Here is a 27,738-nt window from a genome sequence, read left to right as displayed (position 1 = left end):
TCCCCTCCCTACCCCACAAGCAAAGAGGCCAGTTGTTGCAAATCTACTGCTACATTGGCTGAGACCTCGGATCAAACGTGTTTGTCTCAGTTCCACATTTCCCAACTGAGCTATGGGGAGCTCCCACAGCATTTTACAATGTTGATGGAGCAGCTCTGCTTGTTTTTAGACCGATATGAAGAGACATGTTATATGTAAAGTGGCAGTTTAGTCTTTTTTGGGTTTATTTCTCCCCTTATTGTTCAAAGGAAAAGTTATTATTGTTCAAAAGATGTAACACTAATGCAATTGCTAAGTTCTGGTAGTTCTGATGAAAGATATACGCGCTGGGAAAGGTGGCGGCGGAGGCTTTTTACACATGTTAACGGGCCTGCTGTGTATTTGCAGCATTTTTGTTATTTCTGACACTTGTTTTTTTTTCCTGATTTGTACTATTTAAATTTCTGCTGAGCTTGTGCATTGTACCCATTTCTTTTGTTAATAGCAAACGACAGACTTTTACGGTGTTAATGCAAGAAATGAACAATAATGGGGGTGGGGAAGAACACACAATGGTATATATCAGCATTAAATGCACAAATCAATAACCATTTGGATGACTCAGGTCAGCCTTCTGCAGCTTTGGTCACTCATTGACGTCAGTGTTGGGGGGGGGGGGGAGAGAGAGAGGTGTAAGCGGCGCGTGCGCAGTCAAAGTCTACGGGAAAAAGACCTCAACCGCCATTTGGTTTCGAGGAGAGGACGTGTGTGTGTGAGAGAGCGAGCGAAAAAGAAAGAAAGTGAAAACATACAAACTTGGTCTTTTGGTCTCGAATAGTCGCCGAGGCTGAAATAAAGTGACAGGTTCACTTCGCTGGAAAGAAAACACAGAGGAAAAAAAAGGGGGCGATGGATAAGAACGAGCTGGTGCAGAAAGCCAAGCTGTCCGAGCAGGCGGAGCGTTACGAGGACATGGCGGCCGCTATGAAGGCGGTAACGGAGTGGGGCGAGGAGCTGTCAAACGAGGAGAGGAACCTGCTCTCAGTCGCTTACAAGAACGTAGTGGGGGCCCGCCGGTCGGCGTGGAGGGTCATCTCCAGCATCGAGCAGAAAACCGGTGAGAGCGGCGGCAGCGAGAAGAAGCTGCATATGGTGAAGGAGTACCGAGAGAAGGTGGAGGCTGAGCTCAGGGATATCTGCAATGATGTGCTGGTAAGGGAAGGAGAGGGGGGGGGCAGGGCAGAAGGAGCCAATTTACAGTCATATTTAATAAAATCTGTCATTGTTTCAGTTGTGTCTACATCGTTTTAAAAACGGAAGGGCAGTGGGCTGCAGCATCCCTGTCACTGACCTGTCCTGTCACTGACATTGGGAATCTAGTTAATAACCGTCTGCTGTTTTAAAGCGGCTCCTCTCCATCATCTCTATGTATCAGACACCAGTAACCTGTAGAAAATGGAGGAGGACAACCTTTCCTCTGCATTGAGCTGCGGGTATCGGGGTGGGGTGGGCGGTTATAAACGCCAACGTATACCATGTAAAAACAATTTCGCTTAGCGTCCATGTATTCACATCGGTCTCTGTGAGAGAAAGAGAAATTAATTATTTCTAAAAAGAAATAAAATTAAGATTCATTAATTGCCCAGATTCACTCAACCAGATTTGTAATTGGCAAGGTGTGACACGTTTCATTTATTTGGAATTAAATGTTAAAAAATATGACAATTTTCAAATATTAATATAAAATTATTTAAACGGTACTGCAGTTTTTTTTCTTGTATCAAATTACAACCCTATTAAGGGCATACCCTTTGATGCCTCTGCGTAATATTTATCAGATTATAAGCGTGGGAACATTGTGGAGGCTGAGCTTTAAGATAGAGGAGAATTTCATTAAATCATCAAATTGCCATCTTTTTATGTGAAAAAGAACACCGTGCTTTCTTAGCAAGGTGGAAATGGTGGAGTTAATTGTGTCTGATGGTATAGGTATAGATGTGAACATTTTCTTGCAAAGCCCGCCCCCCCCTCATTTACTGGCTATCAACGCATGTGGGTGATCTGTTCCGAGGTCAGATAGGTGTGTAAGAGTGGTCCTGAATGTAAATTGCTAATTCATTAAAAATAATTTTTTATGGGGAAATGCATAGGCACCATTTAAGCACCTTCTCAGTGACCTACTGAGATTAGAAATTTTATCAGGTGGGGAATCCTGTATTGTAATTAACTAGTTACATTTTATTATAAGCTTATTAGAAGTAGCCGTATGCACAACGCAATTGATTGTACAGAATATATGAGTCTCCAACTAAACTAGCATGTAATGTTTGAATAGCCAAGCCCAAAACTAGTCATAAGAAAATTCCAGTCTCGTCAGGTTTTTAGTCATTCAGACTTTCAGGTTGTATCGTGAAAAGTGCTGTGTTCTTAGAATGAAAGCAAATGGACAATGCCTCACTTATGTACATTTGCACAGTGTTATAAGAATTGCCCTGCATTAAGACATTAGAAGCTCCTAATTTAGCTAGCTGGCCACATTTTGAAGCTTAATACATGGAGAACTAAAATTCAAATACTAACATTTCTCATTTAATTGTATTTGCACTAAGTAAGACTTTCTGTCCTTGTGAATGTTTTATAAGAAAAATACTGAGAGAGATTTTGGGCAAAAAAGCTGTCTTTAAAATTTTTTTTAAAATTCCAATAATTAACACCAACTAAATAAAGCATGGAAAACAACTATATGCACTGACATAGCACCTTTAAACATAGCCAAGTTTAGGATTAGATCCAAGTTGGAATGGGAGTAGGAGATGTGGCCAAAGGTGCTGTTGAAGTGTTAGGATTTTTAGAAGAATTTTGAAAGCGGGGAGAAATGCAGCAAGATAAAGGGAGAAAGTTCCAGAGTTTAGGAATGATATGGCTGGAAGCTCTGCCACTGATGGTAGAGCAGACAGAGTGGGGGGAAGACAAAATAAAGCAGCGTTGGAAGAGCAGAGGGTGCAGGAAGGAATCTTGGGGCTTGGAGTTGCAACGGTAAGGAGGGGTGAGATAGTAGAGAGATTCAAGATGAGGATGAGAATTTTAAAAGTTGATGGGATGGGGAACTATGGAGGTCAGTGAGGATTGGGTTGATTTTAGCAAGATTTTGAGTGGTAAAGAATGCAGGCAGCAAGGGAGTCATTGGAAAGTGAAGTTTGGAGGTAATAAAGGTGTGGAAGAGACTTTCAGCACCAGTGGGGGTGAGTTGAGGGCAGTTGGTAAAGACTTCTGAAATGCAGTGTTAATGAGATGAATGTCCTTCGTGTTACTATATAGACTAAAATATATTCTGCTGAAATCGTTTCCCCTGTGATTTTAAGGTGGGGAATGAGTGACTCTGGACATCAGATAATTGGTAACTCCTCTATATAGCTGTGTGTCAACTTATTGATCGTACTTTAATTTAGAACCAGTTCAACACTTCTATTGTACAGTTACTGCTTACCTAAAGTTTTTAAAAATCAATACAGTATTTTATCATTTTAGAAAACTAGCTTTAAAATAGTGAATATGGTTATCCAAGCTGAAAATCCTTCACCTGGAATTCTGCCCAAACGCTCTGTACTTTTGGAGACTTAGTAGGTCTGAATATTTTGTTAATCTGGGCTGAAGGTTCTTGGATTTGAATCTTTTCCCCCATCTTTTATTAGTGTTGGGCTGCAATTTCACAAATGACTAGTATTTCACTCAAGTGCCCCTTGTTTACCTGTGAGCCTAGACCATGTGTGCTGACAAGTTGTACAACTGAAGGGGCATTACAGCCATGCCAGATTCTGTCCTCACTCAACACACACACTCACAGACTTTCTGGTAAGGGATACTGGATAGTGATAAGAAGTGAGCACTTTGGCTGACACACCTTCCCCAGCCTAAGGCATTGGAGCCAAATGTAACACCCCTGCTGCTGTCCTGTGATTAGTTAGCTCTGCATAAACTGGGGATTAAACATGGCACTTTTCTGGTCAATTCTCCATCAGATTATATCTTTATCTGGATGTTGATTTCAAGTGTAGATTTAATACTTAAATGAAATAGGGTGTAACTTGCACTCTCTGAGGGATGAATTTGGGATGTATGGTGTCTGCAAATAATGTAGACTCCTGAAACATTGTTTTGTCCCCATTTTGAAGTTTTTTTCTGCTTTGTCTTCTTGAGCTGTATTCTTGGCCGGGAGGTGGGCGGACAACCCACTCTTGGGCTTCTTCAGTGCTTCTGTGTAATTCACCAGTAGTCTGCACAAGAGGCCTAGGATGACTCAAGTATTTTTTATTTAAAAAATTATTTAATTGGAAGTAACTAATATCTTCTTTGTCCCTACCATGATATCAGACTCCAGAGCTTAAAACTTTGGAATCTTTCTGGCTCTCAGAAGTGATAGATCAGTATACCACATTGAATAATTAACATAAAACCTGTACTAGGGTCTTGTTTGAGCTGGTACTCCAGGTGCCAGTTTTGAACATTTAAGAATATGTAGTAGGCCACAATTCCAATATCTGTTTATTTTGCTCTTTGTTAAAACATGCACGCAGATGCATTTTTACTGGCTTATGAGCTGGCAGGCTATGGAACAATGTGTCTGTTGGGGGCCACAAGTGAGGGGAATGTGGTCTGCAAGTAACCCCCAGTAGCACTGCATTATAGTGTATGTACATGCAAATAAGTGCTGTGTTGCTATATATGGCTGACTGTGTACTTAGTTGCTGAAATTCAGAATGATGGCATTACAATGCCAAATATCCTTGTCAAATGTCTTAAATATTCAATGTCAGCTCTGGACCAGTTGTTACCAAAACACTGAACTTTCCTCCTGCAGTATGTTTATCTGAAATCAATTTTTTTACTAAGAAAGAACTTGCATTTATATAGTGCCTTTCACATCCTGAGGACGTCCCTTCCGAGCCAACTAATTGTTTTTTGAAGGATAGTCATGTGTGTAGGTAAATGTGACAGCCAATTTGTGCACAGCAAGATCCCACAAACAGCAATGCGATAAATAACCTTTTAATTTTTTGTTGATTGAGGAGTAAATGCAAGGCAGGGCCTCTTCGAATAGTATCATGAGATATTTTATTCCCACCTAAGAGGGCAGATGGGCCTTGCTTTAATGTCTCATCTAAAAGATGGCATCTTGGACAGTGCAGCACTCTGTCAGTACTGCACTGAAGTGTCAGACTGGATTATGTGCTCAAGTCCTGGAGAGGGGATTTGAACCCACAACCTTCTGACTCTGGGGTGAGAGTACTACCACTGAGCCAAGGCTGACACTTTTCCTTTAACACTGTGAGATATAATTTTAAAACTGCTGCTTCAGCATCAAGACAGTACTCCTAAAGACAATTGTTTATTTCATCCATCAGTTACCAAATGTATACAATTTTTAGCTTTTTCTGCTGCTTGTAGGGGCAGCTTTGAGCTGATCTTGTAATAAGACAGAGAAGAAGTGAGAAAATTATATTTTAACCCTTCTACGACTGTCATATCTTTGCCCAAAGTGAATAATCTCTAATAAAGACTTTGTTTTACCTTTACCATTTACTGAATATTTAGTTACAATTTACAGATCAATATTTTAAACCATTCAATTTGATACAAATAAAAGAGGAAAAAAAACTTTCAAAGAAATGCAGTACTCAAAATGTATATTGATATGTTAATAGTTATGTTTAATAGAGAAAAGAGTTTTACTCAGTGGTGGGTTTTCTCCCTGCATATAAAATATTTTAACAATGTAGTATGCCAGAACCTGGAGGTGAAGAGAGCTGCTGTCATGTAGAGGAGTCCTATTTCAAGCCTGGCCATTTCCTGTATGTTCACGATCCAATGTGCAACATGCTGCAAAGGTAACTGGATTGGTTGGCAGATCAGAGCTGTTGTACTCCCTTTTCTAGTTTTGGCACCAAAGATATAGAAAACTATAATTTAAAACCAGCTGAATGCAGACAAGGAAAACTGAATCTCGGACTCTGTTTTACACTTCCGACATAAAGATAACACCTGGCTGATTCTTAAATCTGTAATTTTGGAAAAATATTGCTCACCTGAGATCTGTTTATAAAATGATCACGTACAAGCTTTGCTTTCCCATGCCCAAACAAAAAAAAAATCAGCATCAACCCAACAAAAGTATGCTAGTACTTCTCAGCTGCTTGCCACTCCCAGATAAAGTAGATGATACCAATCAACTACATAACATTCACATTTACCCTTTGAACCTATACGTTCTATTTTCTACGCCTAATTGCTTGTCTGTTCAAATGATCATTATCAGCTAATCATAAGTGCATGAAGACATGGTTCAAGATGCTTGTAATTCCAAGATTGTTAAAGGTGTTGGAATTGCTGTTAATTTTAATGGGGGCAGGGGGAGAAACCATCTCTGTCACTCTAGAAAGGAAAGGGAGGCCCATTACAAAAGATGTTAGATTATTTCTGATCCTTTTCTCTTCTCCTAGAGGCAGTTACCCCTGCTGGGATACAGTTTCATAGGTATATGCAACCCTCTGGTACCTCACTCAGGTGTATGAACATAGATAATAAATGAATAGCAAGCTGTTTGACCACTGGGGCCATTGCAGTGATCACTCATGCCCAATTTGCTGCAGGAATCTGAAATAAAAACAGAAAATGCTGGGAACACTCAGTAGGCCAGGCAGCATCTATGGTAAAAGGTTCAGTTAAGGTCTATGAAGTGAGGAAGGATCATAGACCTGAAACGTTAAACTAACTGAACTAGTTTCCAACTGTCTAGTTATTTTTTATTTCAGAATTTCAGCATCTGCAGTATTTTGCTTTTTGTTTCCAGCAGGAGATATTTGATTGGGAGTGGGAACCCTGGTTGATTTTTTTTTCCTTTTCTCCATGCCCCAGCCCCCCCAAAAAAATCTGGGATGCCGATGCCACTTGTAACTCTGCAGAGGCCAAGAATCGAACCTGTGACCTTCCTGGTCCATATAGCTTGTTACCCCACTGGATGATGCATTCATCTAATGAGCCATCAACAAAGAAATGAAAAAAGAACATGCGTTTATATAATACCTTGCACATCCTCAGGATATCCCAATGTGCTTCACAGCCAATTCATTGCTTTTGAAGTGTAATCACTTGTGTATTATGTTGGCAAATGCAGCAGCCAATTTGCAGACACAGGTTCCACAAACAGCAATGAGATAAGAACATAAGAAATAGGAGTAGGCCATTGGGCCCCTCGAGCCTGCTCTGCCATTCAATAAGATCATGGCTGATCTTCCACCTCAACTCCACTTTCCTACCTTTTCCCCCACATTCCTTCATTCCCTTAGTGTCCAAATATCCATCAATCAGTTAATCTGTTTTGGTGGTGTTGATTGAGGGATAAATGTTGACTTCGATACCTAAGGGCACTACTCCTCTAGTACTGTAGAATCTTTATGTCCATCAGTTTCACTATTTATTTTGCAGGATTCATTGACATTACTGCAGATTTGAAAAAGAAAATTGCTGATTACCATTCGCATACCTCTAGATACCCTCCATCAGTGCCAGTATTACTCAGAGGCTGATCAGTTACTTCTGTTTTTTTTCCTCATTCCCTTGCCAAGATGAGATGTTTCACTTGGCAGCGCAGCAGAGAGTGAAGACGGAACAAAAGCACAGACAGAGGGATCCTGTGATGACACAGCTAATTAAGACAGTCAGTAGCTGAGCCGTACGGACTCAGGTTTGATCTTGGGACAGTGCTGAACTAGCTGGTTATAGCTGGAATTGCAGTAGGGTTACTAGAACTGGCCTCTGTGCACTGGGTTAGCGAGCAGAAGATAGACCAGGATTCCTGATTCCGACCTAATAACCCTTGCTGGAAGTGTAACTACATGGATGTCAGGTGAGGACAGGGTTAGTTTTGCCCCATGTGATTGAATAGGCTGCCAACACTGACTGTCAGGATTCACATGAAAAATGGTTACTTGGCTGAAGTATTAGAGGCCATCTGGCATCTGTGGAACCATTTCTCCACAAAGATGTAGCTTCAATAGAGGAAGGGAGAAAAATTGTGGGAAATAAAAGCAGATGGTATTTCAAAATTAGAACAAATGATAGATAATCCACTCTTTATGCTGATTCAGTCAACACTCTATCCGTATTAATATACTTGATCATAGTTTAACATTTCTTAGCTTATTAATCAGCATTCTTAAACAGCAGTTTGCAATTGCAGTAAGGGTGACGTGTTCCATGAGTGCAGCCCAAGACAATTTTAACTGAAGAAATGGTTGGAGTCCTTACCTGCAACACTTTTTAAAAAATCGTAATTTCAAGGGTCCCCCCCCCCCCCCCCCCCCCCAACCAAATAAATGTAGATAATCATTACTACATCGACTGTATATCGTGATTGTCTAGCAGCTTGGCCTGGTTTCCAAAATGGAGGTTCTGACAATTTTAAGGACAAGCGAAGTCAGTAACCAGGGGCAGGCTTGATGGGCCTAATGGGCATTTCCTGTTACTAAAAATCCCTATAGTTTTTAATTGATGAGCTATTTGTATTATGAACAGAAACATTTTAAAACAAATTATGTTTGGCTGAGAGCTGGATAGAATTTTTTTCTTAAGTGATCTGTAGCTTGTTTATATTTCACACAAGTTAAACATTTTAAAGATTGTTTGATATTTTTTTTCCAGTGTTTTTGCTACAAGCATGTACTTACATCATGCCTACAGTGTTAGAATGCTTTCTTCATTAGTTGCAGTAACAGAAGTATATAGGAAGTATTTTCTGCTAATGTCGGGATATTCTGCATTAGCCAAATCCTTTGAGAAATTCATTTCCAATGTTATCCTACATTCTATATCTCTGCAGAAATACTACTCCTACATGTAAAATTCTTTGTAATGTTTATAACAAGCAAAGTAAGCAGATCACCTGCCTTTTAGCTCTCTTGGGTCTTATCTGTTTTAAAATATTGGCACCAGCAAAAACAATTATGCCTCATGTTATCTGGATGCCAATGATCCTATTGATTATTTCAGTAAGATTTAATTGTTCAGGTTTAATTTAAAAGGTATTGACAATTATATCTGTGTCTTCTGTCTCCCAAATAAGTATCATCTCATTCTAATTCTACACAAAGACCATTCTGTATATATAAAGCATGGTCACCTGCTTTCTTGTATTATGTAGGTTCTGTATTTTTGCTATATCTACTGTATAAGTCCTAATTTAAACAATGCACAAATAGTGCTCTCGTGTGCAGTAAATCCTCTTTTATAACTTCTTGTTAGAAATCTTCATTTGATGCTAAGAATTCAAATCTAAAATTGAACCCTGATCAAAACTATTAGCAGCACTTAATGAATGATGTTCAACACTTGTGATACATACCCTGAGTTCTCCCCCTCCTATCTAAATTGTGTTTTTTGAAAAATGTTTGCCCTATATTTTTCTCTACTTTTAGCGAGGCTTAAGTTCATATGGAGTCATTTAGAGCGAGTAATATTTCAAACAGACCATTGGAATATTGGTCCAGTTAATAGAGATTGGGCAATATAACTGTAGTAAGTAATAGCACACATCAGAGCTTTTGTTCACAGGCTACAGCTTGACATAGGAATTGCTAGATGAGAAAAGACCAAGGTCCATCTTGTTTGCCTCTTACCATCCTGGTTGTTACATAATGCAATAATAATGGAGTTGTTGATCAACTGAAAAGCTTCAGAAACTGAGGCAATTGCATATACCTCCAGAATGAAGTGTTGAATTATTAAAACGAGTAAATTGTAATTGCAGAGACACATGCAAAGTGGTAGAAGTGATTTTATTCTAAGCATAAGTGAACAATATTGGTGGCAGACTGAAGCCAGAATCTGATGCAGAGGTACTTATATTGGCAAGAGAATTCAGATTACACTTGAGTTTTGCCAGCTAATTGTGACCACCCAAATATAATACTAACTGGAAAATATAGTAAAATATAAGTTGACTATCATTCTTAAATAAAGGTATTGTGAATGCACAAAGGTGGAGTTTGTAACCATGAATTATAATGTCAAATACCAGTATATTACAACCAAGATGTATTCAATAAATAGCAAACTGTATAATGTATGAAATCAGTAACAAATGTGCACCCACATTGTGGTTAACATGAGTGGAGCACCCCACATATCTATACAGCATTGCACACCAAGCTAGTAGTGAATAAGGGGCATGCACTATTAAGCAGCAAAATCTTCAAGATTGAATAAAGTGCAAACATTACCTGTTTAGTAAATGGAAATCATTCCATGGAATGTGTTGGATAATCCTATGGGAAAGGGGGAAGAATAAAGAAGGGTGAAAATTGAGGTACATCTTTGGTCTGCTCTTGGATGTTATGGGGGCAAAAGATTGATGATAATGTGATAAGTTCTAAGAATTCTGATACAAAGTGATTCCCCTCTCCTCACCATCCCCCATTATCGTTTTCTCTTGAAGATACTGTCTTATGCAGGGGTACAGTTCCATGGTACTTTGCCCAGCTGGTCATTTTATCATATGTGAACCTAGATTATAGGAGGTGACTTGCGATTTTACCATGGAAGGCATTACAGCTTAGTCTAAACCTGTTCTCTTTCAGCTTAATCTAAAGGGGGAATGAGAATGGAATACCTTTTCATTTTTGATGGCCATTGTCAGCTTTCAGTACACCCTGGGCAGTCTGGGTAGGGCATATGCAAAGTTTCATATACAATGTCCTAACACTTTACCTTCGTTCCAGTTTGAGAATCTCCTACTGTGTCATGTGCACTTTTTCATCTCCCATGTTGGCAATACTTAATTGTCTCATTGAGCTGCAAATATGTTAGGATTATTAGCAGTTTTATTTTCTGACTTTTTTTTAATATTGTTCTAAGTTCCTCTTTGATACCTTCATTTTAATACCAGCAATATCACTTTTACAGAATTGTTTGAATTTTAAAATCTCATTTCACTCCTCTGGTAAAACTAGCACTTGGATTTGCTTATCTCTCGCAACATCTCACCATAAATTCCCGTCTACTTCCTCTTTTTACTGTAGCCACACTTCTAAGCAATAACCAGGATTTAAAAAAAACAATATTTAATGTGTCCTGTGCAGTAAAGGTTTTATGGAGCTGCTTGCATTTCTGAAGAAATTTCACTTAAAGGAAAATGCTTGAGCAGGTGGTAACAGAGAGCACACACTCTATCGATCGTTTCTATCTCAATCATAATCCCTAACTGTTTATTGGACTAGTAGCTGTGGTGCAATGTTGTTACAAACCTTGCTAGTGCTTCCAGCTTTCAGCACAACAAATGTCTTTTAAAATCGTCTTTTTTGTTGTGGACCACCGGCATTGTCATTTACTGGTTTTGGTGTAAAAACACACACAATTTCTTAGTTCTGAAGAAGGGTCCACACCTGAACCAATAACTTACCTGATCTCTGAATGACCTGCTGTGTTTCCAGCATATTTGTTTTTGTTAATTCTTATACCTGATTTAGGCAGTGTAAATTTCCCTATCTAAGAGGACTCCTTGGCATCTGCTGATGCAGTTGAGTCAACTGCTAGGATTAGACAGCATGTGAGTGTAACCTGAAGTGGTTCATTTATTTTTCCCCACAATCCAAGGCTCTTTGAAATTAGTTTCTTAGTTATGGGGTTGGGGGAAGAAGAGGGAATGCAATTTGAAGTTTTGCTCTGAGAATTCACAAATAGGATATAGACTCTGAAATGCTAAATTTGATTGATCTAAAAACAGATTTTTAAAAAATTGCCCAGCACTTTCAATCACTTTCATAATTATTTAATGACTATCCTGAATGATTTAATTGTGGAGCAGTGCAGAGAAGTATTCGGGACAAAATGTTATCTTTTAAGAGGCGCCAGGCTCTCTTAGTACTGAAAAAGAATGAAGACTGGACCTTCTCTAGCTTTAAGCTCTGGGTGCTGCAGCAGGGTTGGGATTGATGGGTGATATTGCAGTATCATTGAGCAGTAAAAATTACTGCAGTATTGATTTAACTGATCTGCTTGATTGCAGTTGGGGAGAAGAGGCAAGCTTAACGCAGTATACTTTTGGTGCACTGATCTTCAGGGTTGTAATTGTAGCTGACTAATGTCAAATTTTTTTTTAACCTTTTCCTCCTGCTCCTTCCCTCCACAGTTACCCATTTTTGTACCTGGCTCAAGATCGTCGTTTATTTTTCAAAATATAAGCCTTGAAAGACTTTAGCGAATCATAGCCCATTTTTTTTTCAATGCTAATTGAAATACTGTTTACTTTTACATCACATTCAACTTATTTAACATACCCCTTTCTGTAAGTAAGACTAGCCGTGCTGCTGGAAGATTGGAGATGTCTGCATTTTTAAAATGCTTTGTGTTAGGGACTTGCCTTATTTCTTTTTTTGACAAGCTGCCCGTCATCTGCTTGTCTCTTGGCATTGTCAGTTGCATAGAATGAGATGAGCGTATTGCTTGTAATTTTTTTTTATGTGGGTAAGCACAGATTCAACTGTGTGGATGTATGTAGGAACTCCATTACAGTGAAGATAACTGGAGCTGCCATTAGAAATTGGGGACAACATTGGGTGCACCTATCACAGAGAAATTTGATTAAATGTATTCACTCTTGCTATCTGTTAGTTGGGAGGAACCTTCCTAGAAAGGACCATGAACTGAAGTGAAGTTCTAACATCTGCCATCATGAAGAGGTGAAGTCACCATCAAAGTACCCACTATTTAAAATCAGAATGGTCGCAGTGATTTATGGTTATCTGGTTTAGCACATAAATGAAATGTAGACTAGGAAGGTTCCAAGTTTGACCGTTTGCCTGCTTTGTTAGCTAATACCATCCAGGACAGTCACATGGATACTACAATTGACTACAGTGCCTCTTGACTAGGGAGAAAGGAAAATCAGCCACGTTCTTGCTCATCACTATCCAGTTATCTCTACTGGATGTGTGGAAATATGGACATTCAAGGACAGGATTGGGTTCACCTGTGAAGCCCCAGTGGTGAAATCGCATGGTGGCGCTCCATGCCAGGCTCATGCATAAAGAATCGTCTCTTCGGCTGAAGTATTTTTGACTCCAGTGGAATCATGCTGGGGAATGATTCCACTGTTTTCATAAAAGGAGGGAGATATTTAGGATGATTGTGTGAATGAGATTAATCTAGAATATTTGAAACATATCAATGAAGCATTCAAGGTTAATGGCCGCATTTGTTAGCTTTTGACCGTCATGCTGCTGGGCCCAGTAACTCTTCTAAGCTAGATTCCTCGATCACATCAGTACTCACAATTTGAACAAAATTAGCAAAGGCAAGGATTTTAAATGAGATGTCTTGATAGCTACAGAATTAATCTACTACCAACAATCTCAACTAGAAACTGGATCTTATTGAAAGTTAATTTCTGGTACTTCATTTGGGTATGGAATCCCAGTCATTCTGTTTCACTTTTATTTTAAGTATTGATGCCCTTTGAAACATGCTCTTTCTGCAGATATTTGCAGGGCTCTTGTGTAGAATTACTTTCCCTATTTTTAAAAAAAACTGGATTGTCCAAACCTGAACATTTTAGTTTCTATCTCTCAATCCATTGAATCAGGGGCATTCATAGAATCATAGAATGATGCAGCACAGAAGGAGGCCATTTGGCCCATCTTTGAACGAGCTATCCAATTAGTCCCACACCCCTGCTCTTTCCCCATAGCCCTGTAAATTTTTTCCCTTCAAGTATTTATCCAATTCCCTTTTGAAAGTTACTATTGAATCTGCTTCCACCACCCTTATCAGGCAGTGCATTCCAGATCATAACTCGCTATGTAATTTTTTTCTCTCCTCATGTCGCCTCTGGTTCTTTTGCCAATTTCCTTAAATCTTTGTCCTCTGGTTACTGACCCTTCTGCCTCTATCAAAATGCTTCATGATTTTGAACACCACCATCAAATCTCCCCTTAACCTTCTTTGCTCTAAGGAGAACAACCCCAGATTACCTAGTCTCTCCAAGTAACTGAAGTCTTTCATTTTTGATACTATTCTATTAAATCTCTGCACCCTCTCAAAGGTCTTGACATTCTTCCTAAAAATTGGTGCCCAGAATTGGCCGCACAAATCCAGCTGGGGCCTAATCAGTGTTTTATAAAGGCTTAGCATAATGGTAAAGTTTTTGTTGAGGGTCACAATCTCAACCCTAAATTCTTTCATGATGGCCTTGCTCCAGAATCCTGCAACAGGCTATATCACAGAGTGATCAGACATGGAACTGTGATATCACCACATTCAGGGATCTAGATTTCAAACATGCCATTATGGGCAGTTTTCACCTAGAGGCCAAACCCTCATGCATAGGAAAAGAATGAACTAAAGGACCAATAGTTCTATTTTAATGGGGCCCTTTCATTTGCTGTATGGAAGCTGGGATCACCCTACCTCTTAACATCATACCATTTTCATCTTTGCTTCATGAAGAAAAGGGGAAGGAACAGCGCTGGATTCCTGTTTGGTCAACATTCTACAAGAGAGAATCCTGGCGATGCGAAGCATCAAGTCAACTGCTAGTTACCACTGCATTAGGTCCTTCTTAGTCCAAAAGAAGCATCAAACTTGCATTTACATAGCACTTTTCACATCCTCAGGATGTCCCAAAGCACTTCAGAGCCAATTAACTATTTTGAAATGTGGTCACTGTTACGTCGGAAAATGCAGCAGCCAATTTTAGCATTTCACGGTCCCACAAATAGCAGCGGGGTAAATGACCAGTTAATCTGTTGTGGTGGTGGTTGGTGACCATAGCATGTATGTGGAGGATATCAAGTGTAGAGAAAATGTTATTTAGTGTAGATGATGTAATCTTCATTCTTTTGAAGTTTTCCATATGTTTGAATCTTCAGAGCTAAGGATTCTGATACTTTGCACTATCTTTTCAAATCATAGAATGGTTACACCACAGAAGGTGGCCATTCGGCCCATCGAGTCCACGCTGGTGCTGCTATAGCAATCCAGCTAGTCCCACTCCCCCGCCCTTTCCCCGTAGCCCTGCAAATTGTTTTCTTTGAAGTACTCATCCAATTCCCTTTTGAAAGCCACGATTGAATCTGCCTCCACCACCCTTTCAGGCAGTGCATTCCAGATCATAACCACTCACTGCGTAAAAAAGTTTTTCCTCATGTCGCTTTTGGTCCTTTTGCCAATCACCCTAAATCTGTGTCCTCTGGTTCACGACCCTTCCGCCAATGGGAACGGTTTCTCTCTATCTACTCTGTCTAGACCCCTCGTGATTTTGAACAACTTTATCAAATCTCCTCTCAACCTTCTCTGCTCTAAGGAGAACAACCCCAGCTTCTTCAGTCTATCCACATAACTGAAGTCCTTCATCCCTGGAACCATTCTAGTAAATCTTTTCTGCACCCTTTCCAAGGTCTTCACATCCTTCCTAAAGTGTGGTGCCCAGAATCGGACACAATACTCCAGTTGCGGCCGAACCAGTGTTTTTGTACTCTCTGCCTCTATTTATAAAGCTGAGGATCCTGTTTGCTTTTTTTTAAACCGCTTTCTCAACCTACCCTGCCACCTTCATCGATTTGTGTACATATACCCCCAGATCTCTCTGTTCCTGCACCCCTTTTAGAATTGTACCCTTTAGTTTATATTGCCTCTTTGTTCTTCCCACCGAAATGTATCACTTCGCACTTCTCTGCGTTAAATTTCAGCTGCCACGTGTCTGCCCATTCCACCAGCCTGTTTGTCCTCTTGAAGTCTATCACTATCCTCCTCACTGTTCATTACACTTCTAAGTTTTGTGTCATCTGCATATTTTGAAATTGTGCCCAGTACATCCAAGTCATTAATATACATCAAGAAAAGCAGTGGTCCTACTGCCGACCCTTGGGAACACCTTCCTCCAGTCCGATAAACAACTATTCACCACTACTGTTGGTTTCCTGTCACTTACCAATTTCGTATCCATGCCGCCACTTCTCCTTTTATTCCATGGGCTTCAACTTTGCTGACAAGACTATTATGTGGCACATTATCAAACGCCTTTTGGAAGTCTATATACACCGCATTGCCCTCATCAACTCTCTGTTATCTCATCAAAAAACTCAATCAGGTTAGTTAAATGTGATTTGCCTTTAATAAACTGTGCTGGCTTTCCTTCATTAATCCACACTTGTCCAAGTGACTGTTAGTTTTGTCCCGGATTATTTCTAAAAGCTTCTCCACCACTGAGGTTAAATTGACTGGCCTATAGTTGCTGGGTTTATCCTTACACCCTTTTTTGAACAAGGGTGTAACATTTGCAGTTCTCCAGTCCTCTAGCATCACCCCCATATCTAAGGATGATTGGACGATTATGGTCAGTACCTCTGCAATTTCCACCCTTATTTCCCTCAGCAACCTAGGATGCATCCCATCTGGACCTGGTGATTTATCTACTCTAAGTACAGCCAGCCTTTCTAGAACCTCCTCTTTATCAATTTTTAGCCCATCCAGTATCTCAACTGCCTCCTTTTACTTTGACTTTGGCAGCATCTTTTTTGGTAAAGACAGATGCAAAGTACTCATTCAGTACCTCAGCCATGCCCTCCATGCGTAGATCTCCTTTTTGGTCCCTAATCGGCCCCGCCCCTCCTTTTAGTACCCGTTTACTATTTAAATGCCTATAGAAGACTTTTGGGTTCTCTTTTATGTTAGTTGCAAGTCTATTCTCATATCTCTCTTTGCCCCTCTTATTTCTTTTTTCACTTCCCCTCTGAGCTTCCTATATTCAGCCTGATTCTCACTCGTGTTATGAACCTGACATCTGTCATACGGCTCCTTTTTCTGCTTCATCTTGCTCTATATCTCATCATCCAGGGAGCTCTGGCTTTGGTTGCCCTACCTTTTCCTCCTCGTGGGAATGTATCTAGACTGTGTCCGACCCATCTCCTCTTTAGAGGCCACCCATTGTTCGATGACAATTTTGCCTGCTAACCTTTGATTCCAATTTACCTGGGCCAGATACTTTCTCAACCCACTGAAATTGGCCCTCCTCCAATTAAGTATTTTTACTCTAGATTACTCCTTGTCCTTCTCCATTGTTAATCTAAAACTTATGCTAATCACTGTTGATTTTCACTGCTGATCACTGTTCCCTAAATGTTCCCCCCACTGACACTTGCTCCACTTGACCCACCTCATTCCCCACAATCAGATCCAGCAATGCCTCCTTCCTTGTTGGGCCGGAAACATACTGATCGAGAAAGTTCTTTTGAACACAATTCAGAAATTCTTCCCCCTCTCTGCCCTTTACACTATTACTATCCCAGTCTAATATTAGGATAATTGAAGTCCCCCATTATCACTACTCTATGGTTCTTGCACCTCTCTGTAATTTCCCTGCAAATTTGTTCATCTTTATCCTTCCCACTAGTTGGTGGCCTATAGTATACACCCAGTAGTGTAATGACACCTAAATTGTTTCTTAACTCTAACCAAATAGATTCTGCCCTTGACCCCTCCAGATCATCCTCTCCAACACTGCAATATTCTCCTTAATCAATACTACCACACTTCCCCCTTCTTTCCTGAACCCCTTGTATCCAGGAATATTTAGTACCCAATCCTGCCCTTTTTTGAGCCAGGTCTCAGTTATCGCCATGACATCATATTCCCATGTGGCGATTTGTGCCTGCAGATCACCAACTTTATTTACCACGCTTCATGCGTTTACACGCATGCACTGTAGACTTATCTTAGACCTTCTTGTATTCACTCTTAGTTTGATCCCACCTAATACCTTACCATTTCTTACTCTAGTGCTATCTGTCTCTCCCAATCCTTTGTGCATCTTGTTTCTCCTTTCCAGTGCTACATCCTGGTGCCCATCCCCCTGCCAAATTAGTTTAAACCCTCCCCCACAGCATTAGTGAACCTCCCTACGAGGACATTGGCCCCAGCTCTACAGCTTATAGTGAGGGGTTTGTCATATCCTGTCCCTTCAGTGTAACCACAAATGTTTCAAGGCTTTTAAGACTGCTTTTTAAAAAAAAATGCTTCTATCCTTGGGAGATGTGTTGTGGAAAATAATTATCTTAAAGGAAGAGAGCATTGTGTGTGGCTGACATGTGTTTGTCTTTCCCCACCACCACTCTGGAAAGCTAAAGAGATGGTGTTGAAGGGGGAAATTGCAGTCACATGATGGGACGACATAATGTCCTCCCTTTAATGCTTTATGCTAGAAAATCTTCCCTTATTTCTTATGCTATCATTGGTGAATACCAGTACTGATATGAGGGGAGGATTTTGTACATTTCTACAAGCCGGTTATATTTTCAATACACTTTTTTTCCCCAGACATGCATTTTAATGTAAAGCTATGTTTTGATACTTAATTGTGGGAGAAATCATTAACAGTCTTATGGTTGTGTTCAGAAGATTACATGTATTATGAGAGCTCATTTAAATTTATTTTGCCTATTTTTTTTGTACTCACCAGATGTGAGATTTGGCCTGCAACTTTTTTTATTCGTTCATGGGATGTGGGCGTCGCTGGCGAGGCCAGCATTTATTGCCCATCCCTAATTGCCCTTGAGAAGGTGGTGGGGAGCCGCCTTCTTGAACCGCTGCAGTCCGTGTGGTGACGGTTCTCCCACAGTGCTGTTAGGAAGGGAGTTCCAGGATTTTGACCCAGCGACGATGAAGGAACAGCGATATATTTCCAAGTCGGGATGGTGTGTGACTTGGAGGGGAATGTGCAGGTGGTGGTGTTCCGATGTGCCTGCTGTTCTTGTCCTTCTAGGTGGTAGAGGTCGCGGGTTTGGGAGGTGCTGTCGAAGAAGCCTTGGCGAGTTGCTGCAGTGCATCCTGTGGATGATACACACTGCAGCCACAGTGCGCCAGTGGTGAAGGGAGTGAATGTTTAGGGTGGTGGATGGGGTGCCAATCAAGCGGGCTGCTTTGTCCTGGATGGTGTCAAGCTTCTTGAGTGTTGTTGGAGCTGCAATCATCCAAGCAAGTGGAGAGTGTTCCATCACACTCCTGACTTGTGCCTTGTAGATGGTGGAAAGGCTTTGGGGAGTCAGGAGGTGAGTCACTCGCCGCAGAATACCCAGCCTCTGACCTGCTCTTGTAGCCACAGTATTTATGTGGCTGGTCCAGTTAAATTTCTGGTCAGTGGTGACCCCCAGCATGTTGATGGCCTGATATTCTTAAAATTAATCCATCATAATTTAATCAGTAACTCAAATATTGTACATTTGTAATAGAATGTTAATCAACAAATATAAAATTGTAATGTATTTTTGCAGAAGTTCCACAACAAAATTTGTAACTAGTGGCTATTATGTTGCTTTTAATAATAACTCCTAGTTTTTATAATGGATTTTTCGGTACTTTAGAAAGCACTTAATATGACTTTTTTTTTCTTCTAGGGTTTGCTGGATAAATATCTAATACCAAATTCTACCAATTCAGAGAGCAAAGTCTTCTACCTTAAGATGAAAGCAGATTATTACCGATACCTTGCAGAAGTAGCTGTAGCAGAAAGCAAAAAACGTAAGTTTCCTGTTTTTGGTGTATCTGGTGCAAACAACATCTGGAAGGTGTTTGTAGCACTAGGCGTTAACTTACCAATAGCTGTACTGTAGAATGATAGAACTGCTTGTATCAATAATTTCTTCACATGCTGAGTTACTGATTTCAGCTTGGCTGTCAGGAAGACTTTCTTCAGTGGAGGGTGCACAAACCTTTGATGTTTTGCCTCCCCTGTGAGTTAGTGGGGAGGGTTGTGTATGAGGTTGCACTATCCAATGAATATGTCTTATATTTAATAAAAATAGAGAATGCTGGAAAATACTCAAGTCAGGCAGCATCAGTGGAGAGAGAGAAACAGTGTTACCATATCAGGTCAATGACCTTTTCATCAGAACTGGAAAATGTTAGAGATGGACAGTTTTAAGCAAGTACAGAGTCAGGGAGGGGGGAGAATAACGGGGAAGGTCTGTGATGGAGTGGAGGTCAAGGGATGATGGTGCAAGGCAAAAGGGGGTGGTAATGGAACAAGCAAAGAAACAAAAGAAGGGTCCAGAGGAGGTGTAAATGGCTATAGCAGAAGGGGAGGGCAGCGTGGAAAACCTGTCAAAGAGGACAAGGCCCCTGTGGCCTGGGAACATGGCGGAGAAAGGTAGGTAGACCCCATGTCTTATGTTTATATGTATGATGGATAAAGACTGCATTGGTAGATTCTAAGGACTGGGTTATGGGTTGGCTGCAGCAGGATGGAAGTAATTGGTTGGTGAGTGAATGAGACTGAAATGGTAGGCAAGGGACTACTGAGTTTTTTTTTATCTCGTGAGAGGACACTTCTGCCCAAACAGAGATGATATTTTCAGCCTTTTATTCTGTCTTTTATCAGAAACTGTTGAGAACTCCCAAACAGCATATCAAGAAGCGTTTGATATCAGTAAGACGGACATGCAACCGACACAACCTATCCGATTAGGTCTTGCCCTGAACTTCTCAGTGTTCTACTATGAAATTCTCAACTCTCCAGAGCAAGCCTGTGCACTGGCCAAGACCGTAAGTAATAACGACAGGGACGAACTTTCTTTGTTATCCTGCATATTGGGTATACTACCTCTTGGATGGATGGATGAGTGTTTGATAAACTGTTACCATCAATGCCAAACTAATTTTAGAGAAGACATATGTTAGTTCTTCCCTTTTTTTGTTTTCTCCTCCCTTACCCTAAAATGGCATGATGAATAACTATAATATTTCAAATATGATTTATCTGAGGAAGTCTAATGAGAAATGACTGACCTGTTTGACCCCAAGCTTAGTTTCAGACCTCGTATCTTCATTGACAGTCTACTTCCACTTCGGCAAAATTGCCTACCTCCAAACCTACCTCAACCCCTCTGCTGCTGAAATACTCCTAACGTGTCGTCTTTGCCTCCGTACTCCACTATTCCGACGTGCTCTTTGCTGGCCTACCGTCTTACACTCTTCATAAACTCCACCTTGTCAATCTGTGCTACATGGATTCTGTCCTACATTAAGTCCTGCTTGCCCATCACCTGTTCTTGCTATACCCTACATTCCCCATCTCCCAAAGCCTTGCATTTAAAATCCTTGTTCTTGCCTTTAAATTCCTCCATGGCCCTGCTCCACTCTATCTCCACATCCTCCTCCATCCATTTATCCCCGCTGAGCAATTGTTTCCTCCAACTCGAGCCTCTTGTGTACCCTGTCTATCCCTTTGCCTCACCATTGGTGCTAGGGCTTTTAGCCTCCTAGGTCCTCCCCTGTAGAATTCCCTGCCTAAACCTTCCCTCCTCTCCACTTCTCTCTCCCTTTTGGAAAAAAAAATCCTCAAAACCCCTCTCTTTGACTAAGCTTTTAGTCACCTTTCTTAATCTCCCTTTTTGGCTTGGCCTCTGTTTTCCATGTGCTTATTTTGTGAAGTGCTTTGGGACATTCCTTGTGTTAAAGGTGTTATATAAATGGAGGTTGTTGTATAATGTTTGAACAAAGCCCATATTTGAAGTTATAGGCTCCAATGTGGTTCTTATGATCCCTTTTCTATCTTGCATTGTGTACTAAAATTCAGCTATTCTATTACACATGGCAATATGTCAATATCTGCTTGGAAGTAACTAGTCTTTTAGTAATATTGCAGTAATGGTGAATTTTTTTGATTTGCCCATTTACTCAATCTTAGTTAATGTTTCCTGGAATGCATGAATTGTAAGGGTGTCGAGATTGATTTATAGACTACAGTCAAAAAATCTTGGATTTTGGGGCATTTGCAAATTGAACTAGTTTCCTCCCACCTCCACAAATTGTGTGGGCAAGCTTGTTGAAAATCCATGTAGTGACCTTACCTGTGGTCATGTAGGTTCTATACAGAATCTTCAGGTGGATTAGTTGTATTACAATCTGGGTAGTAATATTAGTTTGAACTTAATTGAATTCCTTGATATATGCCCAGTTTAACTTTGAAATCTCTGTGGTTAATTGAACATGTTACAAATCCTGTCTTTGCAGTGTAAAAAGGTTTATGCATCAAAGTCTAGAACATTTCCTTACATCTCACATGAGAAAAATCTAACTGGTTTTAATTGGTGTGTGGTTTGAGACAAATGGAACGGCGGTAGGGGATATTGTAAGAAAAATAAAATTGCTCCCGTGTATTTACCTACTGGAGCAGAGCTGTTCTTAACAAAAAATAGATGCTAATTCATTTTAAGAGTTTTTTGCTTGCTTTTGCCATTTGTCCAGTTCTGCCATGGTTGATTTTAGGTCCTCTGTGGAAGAAAGGGGTAAGCTGACCGTGTGATAACATCACAGTGGAAAATAAGTACAAAAGTGGCTAACTTCAAGTAAGATTAGAAGTTTTTGTTTGTTTCCCATTGGGTTGTAGATCTGTAGAATAGGCTTCCTTTGATAAAAATAGTCAATGCTATAATCAGTTTAACTCTTTAAGAAAGGAAGTGGATAAATATCAAGAGATCGAATATTATAAAGGTAATTGTAAAAATTGGTCAAATTCTATGGTGTTCTCCTCTGAGGGCTGTGGAAGAGACAGCTGCACAATGTAATCAGTCACAATTGAATAATGCAAGAAAGAGATTGCATTTATATAACACCATGTCCTCCAAATGCTTCGCATTCAGTGAAATACTTTTGAATTGTCACTATTATGTAGTTAAATGTAACAGTTCACTGCACACAGCAAGGTCCCAAACACTGCAAATTAGATAAATCACTAGTCAATTTTGTTTTTTGTGTGATGGTGGTTGAAGGAGGAATTTTGGCTAGGGCATCAGAGTGCATTGCTCTTCTTTGAATAGTGCCTTGACATGTTTTACATTCACCTGATCAGACGGCCCCTTGGTTTAACATCTTATCTGAAAGTAGCTAGCACCATCCTCCTTTTTGTACTGAAGTGTCAGCCTAGATTCAGTGCTTACGTCCAGGAGTGGGGTTTGAACCTCTGATTTTCTGACTTTAAGCTGAGCCAAATAGTAATATTTGACGTACTGGAATTTCGATGGATTATAAGAATAGAATCATAGAAAGGTCACAGCACGGAAGGAGGCCATTCGGCCCATCGAGTCCGTGCCGGCTCTATGCAAGAGCAATCCAGCTAGTCCCACTCCCCCGTCCTAACCGCGTAGCTCTGCAAATATTTTCCTTTCAAGTACTTATCCAGTTCCCTTTTGAAAGCCATGATTTAATTAATGTATTCTTTCGTTGTGAGCCGTACATTTTTAATTTTCGGCCCCTTCATTTTAAAATTATTCCCCTTGGTCTCGGTTTTCCCAAGAGGTGAGGTGGCTTACACCTGGGCCCTCCAGCAATGCTGCTGCCTGATTCGCTGCCAGTAGTGGCTCGAAGACCACCTGGGGCAGCTTTACCTGTACATCCCCTCTCCCTCCCTCCCTCCTGTAAGCAACTCACTCTTGGTGGCTCAGCTCCATGGGCGAGATTTGGACTGCAAGGAATGCTCACCCACTGGTCTCTCCGCAGGAAAAACAAACCAGTCTGCTGCCCAAAATCCAGTTGGTTTCAAAAACAACACTTACATTGCTGGGACGAGGTAAACTCTCACATTTGCCACTGCTGACACAAAGTGGGGTTTGTCAATTTGGGAGAGTTAGAGAAATTTCAGTTTGTTTTTTTGTCCGTTATCTCCCTTCAGGGGATAAAATAACTTGTGGCGATGTATGGCGGCATTTATTGCCCATCCCTAATTACCCTTCTCAAGGGCAATTAGGGATGGGCAATAAATGCCGGCCTCGCCAGCGACGCCCACATCCCATGAACAAATTTAAAAAAAAATTATACACGGCAAGGTGAAAACTCCCGACAGCATTGTTCTCCAACAATGTTGATCAGCACTTGGTGCAGTGTCGTTGACTGAATCAGGATTGACATTTGACGACGATTATTTGTGTCATGATTTGTATGAACAGCTGCTTTCTGCTGTTTCAAGCCAATTGTTTGCCATTTATGAACAGTATGAGCAGTGAAATTTGTTATAAACTATTTTCATTAGAAAAGTTTCTGTGTGTCAGTGTTGGTAAATTTGTTAGTTTATCTTGTTCCTTCTTAAAGTCCAGGAATTTTCACAGTGAAGTAATTAAATATAGAATTCCAATGTTTTACACTGTGATGCTTTTTCAGTGTGTATCCCAAAATATGGCATTTCACTCCAAGATGGCTTATTCTTCCACTTTTGAGTTGTAATGATCCTTTTCATCAACTTTTTTGCAAGGATATATTGAGCTTATATAACTGTGGTGTTCAAATAGATCTAATTATTTTTGTTCTGTGCTGTCTTCAGGCATTCGATGAAGCTATTGCAGAGTTGGATTCACTGAACGAAGACTCTTATAAAGACAGTACACTCATTATGCAATTACTCAGAGATAACCTGACGGTGAGTGAAATTGTGCAACAATGTAGTAATATTTCAAAGTATGGCTATTAAGCTTACAATGAGAAGAATGAGGCAAATAAAATCTAGACAGTCTGTCTTTAAAGACCGGTAAGACATACTCCTGTTTTTCAATATGATATGCCTAATGAGAGTAATATTATTAAGAATACTAGTAGAAATTTAATTTTTAAAAAACCATTCTAAAGAATGGAAAATCTCAAACGGGGTATTATCCAAACTGATCTAATTTTTACAGCCATTTAGAACATTGGACAGTTTCTAGAATAATGCTACAATTCAGTCCTTGTAAGTTCTTGGTCACAAATCAAATGCAAGTCAGGGATAAACATGCACTTAAGCTTTTTAATTTTTTAAACTTCTTTTGTCTGGTTCTGCACATAAAGTACATATAACCCCTCTCTGGTGTTTGACATGGATATAAAGTACATATGACCCTTCTCTGGTGTTTGACACAGTTGAGCATGACAGAATTTCTTTTAATTGAACATTGGAAAGTCCGAAGAAATGTTTTTTTTTTAGCCCCCGCCAAAAACTCTGTATCCTCACCATTGACTCCATTCGCCCCCTGCCAGGTTGCTCAAATTGAACTGGACTGCGTGCAACCTTGGTGTTCTGTTTGACCCAAAGCTGAGCTTCAAACCCCATATCCTATCATCACCAAGACTACTTCCATCCATCTCTGCGACATTATCCACCTCTGCCCCACTTTAACTGTTACCAAAACCCTTAACCACACCTTCTAACTCAACTTCTCCAACAGCCGCCTTGCTAGCCTCTCTACCTCTGCACTCTGTAAACTCTAAATCATACAAAATTCCGCCGCTCACCTATCTTTGCTGTCCTACGTGCACTCCCTGGCCCCCCAGTGGATGAAATTTAAAATCCTCACCTACAAACTGCTCTCGGCCTTGCCCCACTCTACCTCTGCAACTGTCTGTAGTCTTCTGTCCTTGGCCTCTATACGTCCACCTCGCTTCACTCCACCTTTGGTGGTGGAGCCTTTAGCTGCCTCGGCCTTATTCGTTGGTATTCCCTGCTTAATGCTCTTTATCTCCTTCCTCACATATTTAAGTCTTCTCCAAATCCTTCTCTTTGACTAATCCTTCAGTTACTTCTTCTCATCCTGCTGCTCCATTTTTCCCCTCTGTGAAGCACCTTGAGAAGTTAGTCTGTTAATGGCACTATATAAATGTAAGTTGTAACAAACATACTTACTATTAAGATTATTCTTCATGTAAGAAGTGGGATAGAAGGTTGTACCATTAAAACCATTCTTTTTAAAATGTATGAGCATTATCAGAAAGCAGAAGATATCCATAATAAACTATAAAAGCAGTCTTGACTTCCTTGGTCTGTCGGAGGCCTCAAGTATTGAACAATGTGTGTATTATTTTTGCAGCCTTGGAGATATGTTTTCTGACAATTAAAAAGGACATTTGGTATTCACAGAATTCATCACCTGGGATAAGAAGCAGTTAGAGTCTGAACTCTAGTTGTATATACAGTACTGTGCAAAAGCACTTTTTTAATGTACACTTAAAAGAATGTTAACATGTTGGTTCTTTTCTTGTAGTTATGGACATCAGATAACACGGCAGATGACGCTGATGGTGGAGAAGGGGGAGAGAACTAACTGCACAGGGGGACCTGCTGTCCAATCCTCTTTTACATGTCTTCATTCCTTAGTGTTCCACTGACAATTCCAAAAAAGGAATTTCTCAATCACCAATACTGAATAGATACACATGTGAATGCCACAATTTAGCCTATGAAAATCTGCAGCTTGGAACAAATGCCATTCCTTAGCTTTCTTTTGCTAATTGTTCTGACTTTGTAGTGTGCAGTTGGGCACCTGCTACACAAACAGCAGAGATTAAATTTGCGGCGCATTTGTGAATAAATTGACGTAGGTCCTTTTTGGTTTGCAAAGGAAGTTCATGATTGCCAAGATCAGCTATTTTTAATGAATGGAGACTGGAAAATTACTAAAATCCAAAACACAGAATGGAAAGTGTTTGAGTAGCACTTTATATGTGGCCATTGACTCTTAAAGACTGTTGCTTAACATTTAGGGTTTGATATGTGCATACTTTGACATACACCAGATGGTGTATGCCAGAAATAAGCACATTGTTGCCCAGTGAAATTGTGTATTCAGTTTTGAGTGTCATGGTCCTGAAGGTGGATCAATATTTATTAAAACGAGGTTTTTGGAGCTGCTTGGTAATCTAGCATTTTAAGTTTCGGGTTCTGAGCTGGCTGATCAAGGTTCATGTCCCAGAGCTGTCTGTTGCTCTGAACTCATTGTACAATGAGTTTTCTCTCTTGTTCAGATGCCTTGTTGGAACTCCATTATAGTAACATTTTGTACTGCTTTTCATTCCTACTAAAAGGAAGTTGCATGGCAGCTACTAGTCTCGTTTTTGTTGGGTGGGATTGGTTTGGGGAGGGGGTGGTAAAGAATTGGAGAAATGCGGAACGTTTGTTTAAAAGCTGTACATTAAAAGCAAGTGTCAACTAAATGGAATTCTAAATAACTCCACCCCCTCCTTTCTGGTAATAATGGACCTTGTAATCCTAACTGTCTAGGTTAGTGATCTTTCCTAACCCAGCTGAAGTGATTTCTATTCTCATTCTTAAACCAGCCAAAACCGTTTAATTTTCTCTTCCAATCCTACCAAATCTGTCGCCCATCTTGTACTCCAGATTCGTCCATCAGTAAACTTGACCAGTTTAGGATTAGGAGGATAGACTAGATAGGGAACAGTGTAAGAAAGAAATCCAATTTCAGCTAGTTTAATGAAAGGGAGAAATTACTGTTGGTGCAGAATACCTGACTGTCAAAATCTGTGGTGTTTGGTAAAAATGTTAACGGAACCATTTCCTGTAGCTTACAGTAGTTTGGTATATTTCTTATTGGCTCATGCAGTGTTAGGTACTCTGTGCCCTTTATTTTAAAAAGTAACTTGTTTTATTAGTTATTGATTCAGTTCAAGATCTATAAAGTGCTGTTATTTTCTACTATGAAATATTTGTGAGAGGAAAACTGACAAAACAAATTGGACTAAAAGAACTTGAAGGGACCTATGGTATGTCAGGTTTGACATTAGTTTTGTCATTATGGAAATATTGGCAGTATTTAATCCAGCACTGCTGTATTTTAATATATACATGTATATGTATGTAACATTTTAATGAAGGATTTACCCTATTTTGTTTTTAAAGTTTGAAGCTGGTAACTGAAAGTAATATGCAATGCAAATAAAACATTCTTCACAAATGGA

At 40.0% G+C, this 27,738-nt stretch overlaps 2 protein-coding genes across 2 annotated transcripts in view; both read left to right on the top strand.

Annotated features, from left to right (window-relative positions):
• Nucleotides 1-27,738, top strand: part of LOC137342605 (polyadenylate-binding protein 4-like) — a 378,766-nt gene that overhangs the window by 148,458 nt on the left and 202,570 nt on the right. The window lies entirely within an intron of this gene.
• LOC137342602 (14-3-3 protein beta/alpha-1-like) lies at nt 696-27,738 on the top strand. Its single transcript, XM_068006599.1, has 5 exons — nt 696-1,191; nt 19,419-19,542; nt 20,402-20,565; nt 24,338-24,433; nt 26,028-27,738. Exons 1-5 carry the CDS (start codon nt 889-891, stop codon nt 26,085-26,087), a joined length of 747 nt encoding a protein of 248 aa, XP_067862700.1. The 5' UTR covers nt 696-888; the 3' UTR covers nt 26,088-27,738.

This window comes from Heptranchias perlo, chromosome 26 (genome assembly GCF_035084215.1).
Source record: "Heptranchias perlo isolate sHepPer1 chromosome 26, sHepPer1.hap1, whole genome shotgun sequence".
Classification (NCBI taxonomy): Eukaryota; Metazoa; Chordata; class Chondrichthyes; order Hexanchiformes; family Hexanchidae; genus Heptranchias; species Heptranchias perlo.
Note: the sequence above shows the minus strand (reverse complement) of the source record. Positions and strands in the feature narration are given on the sequence as shown.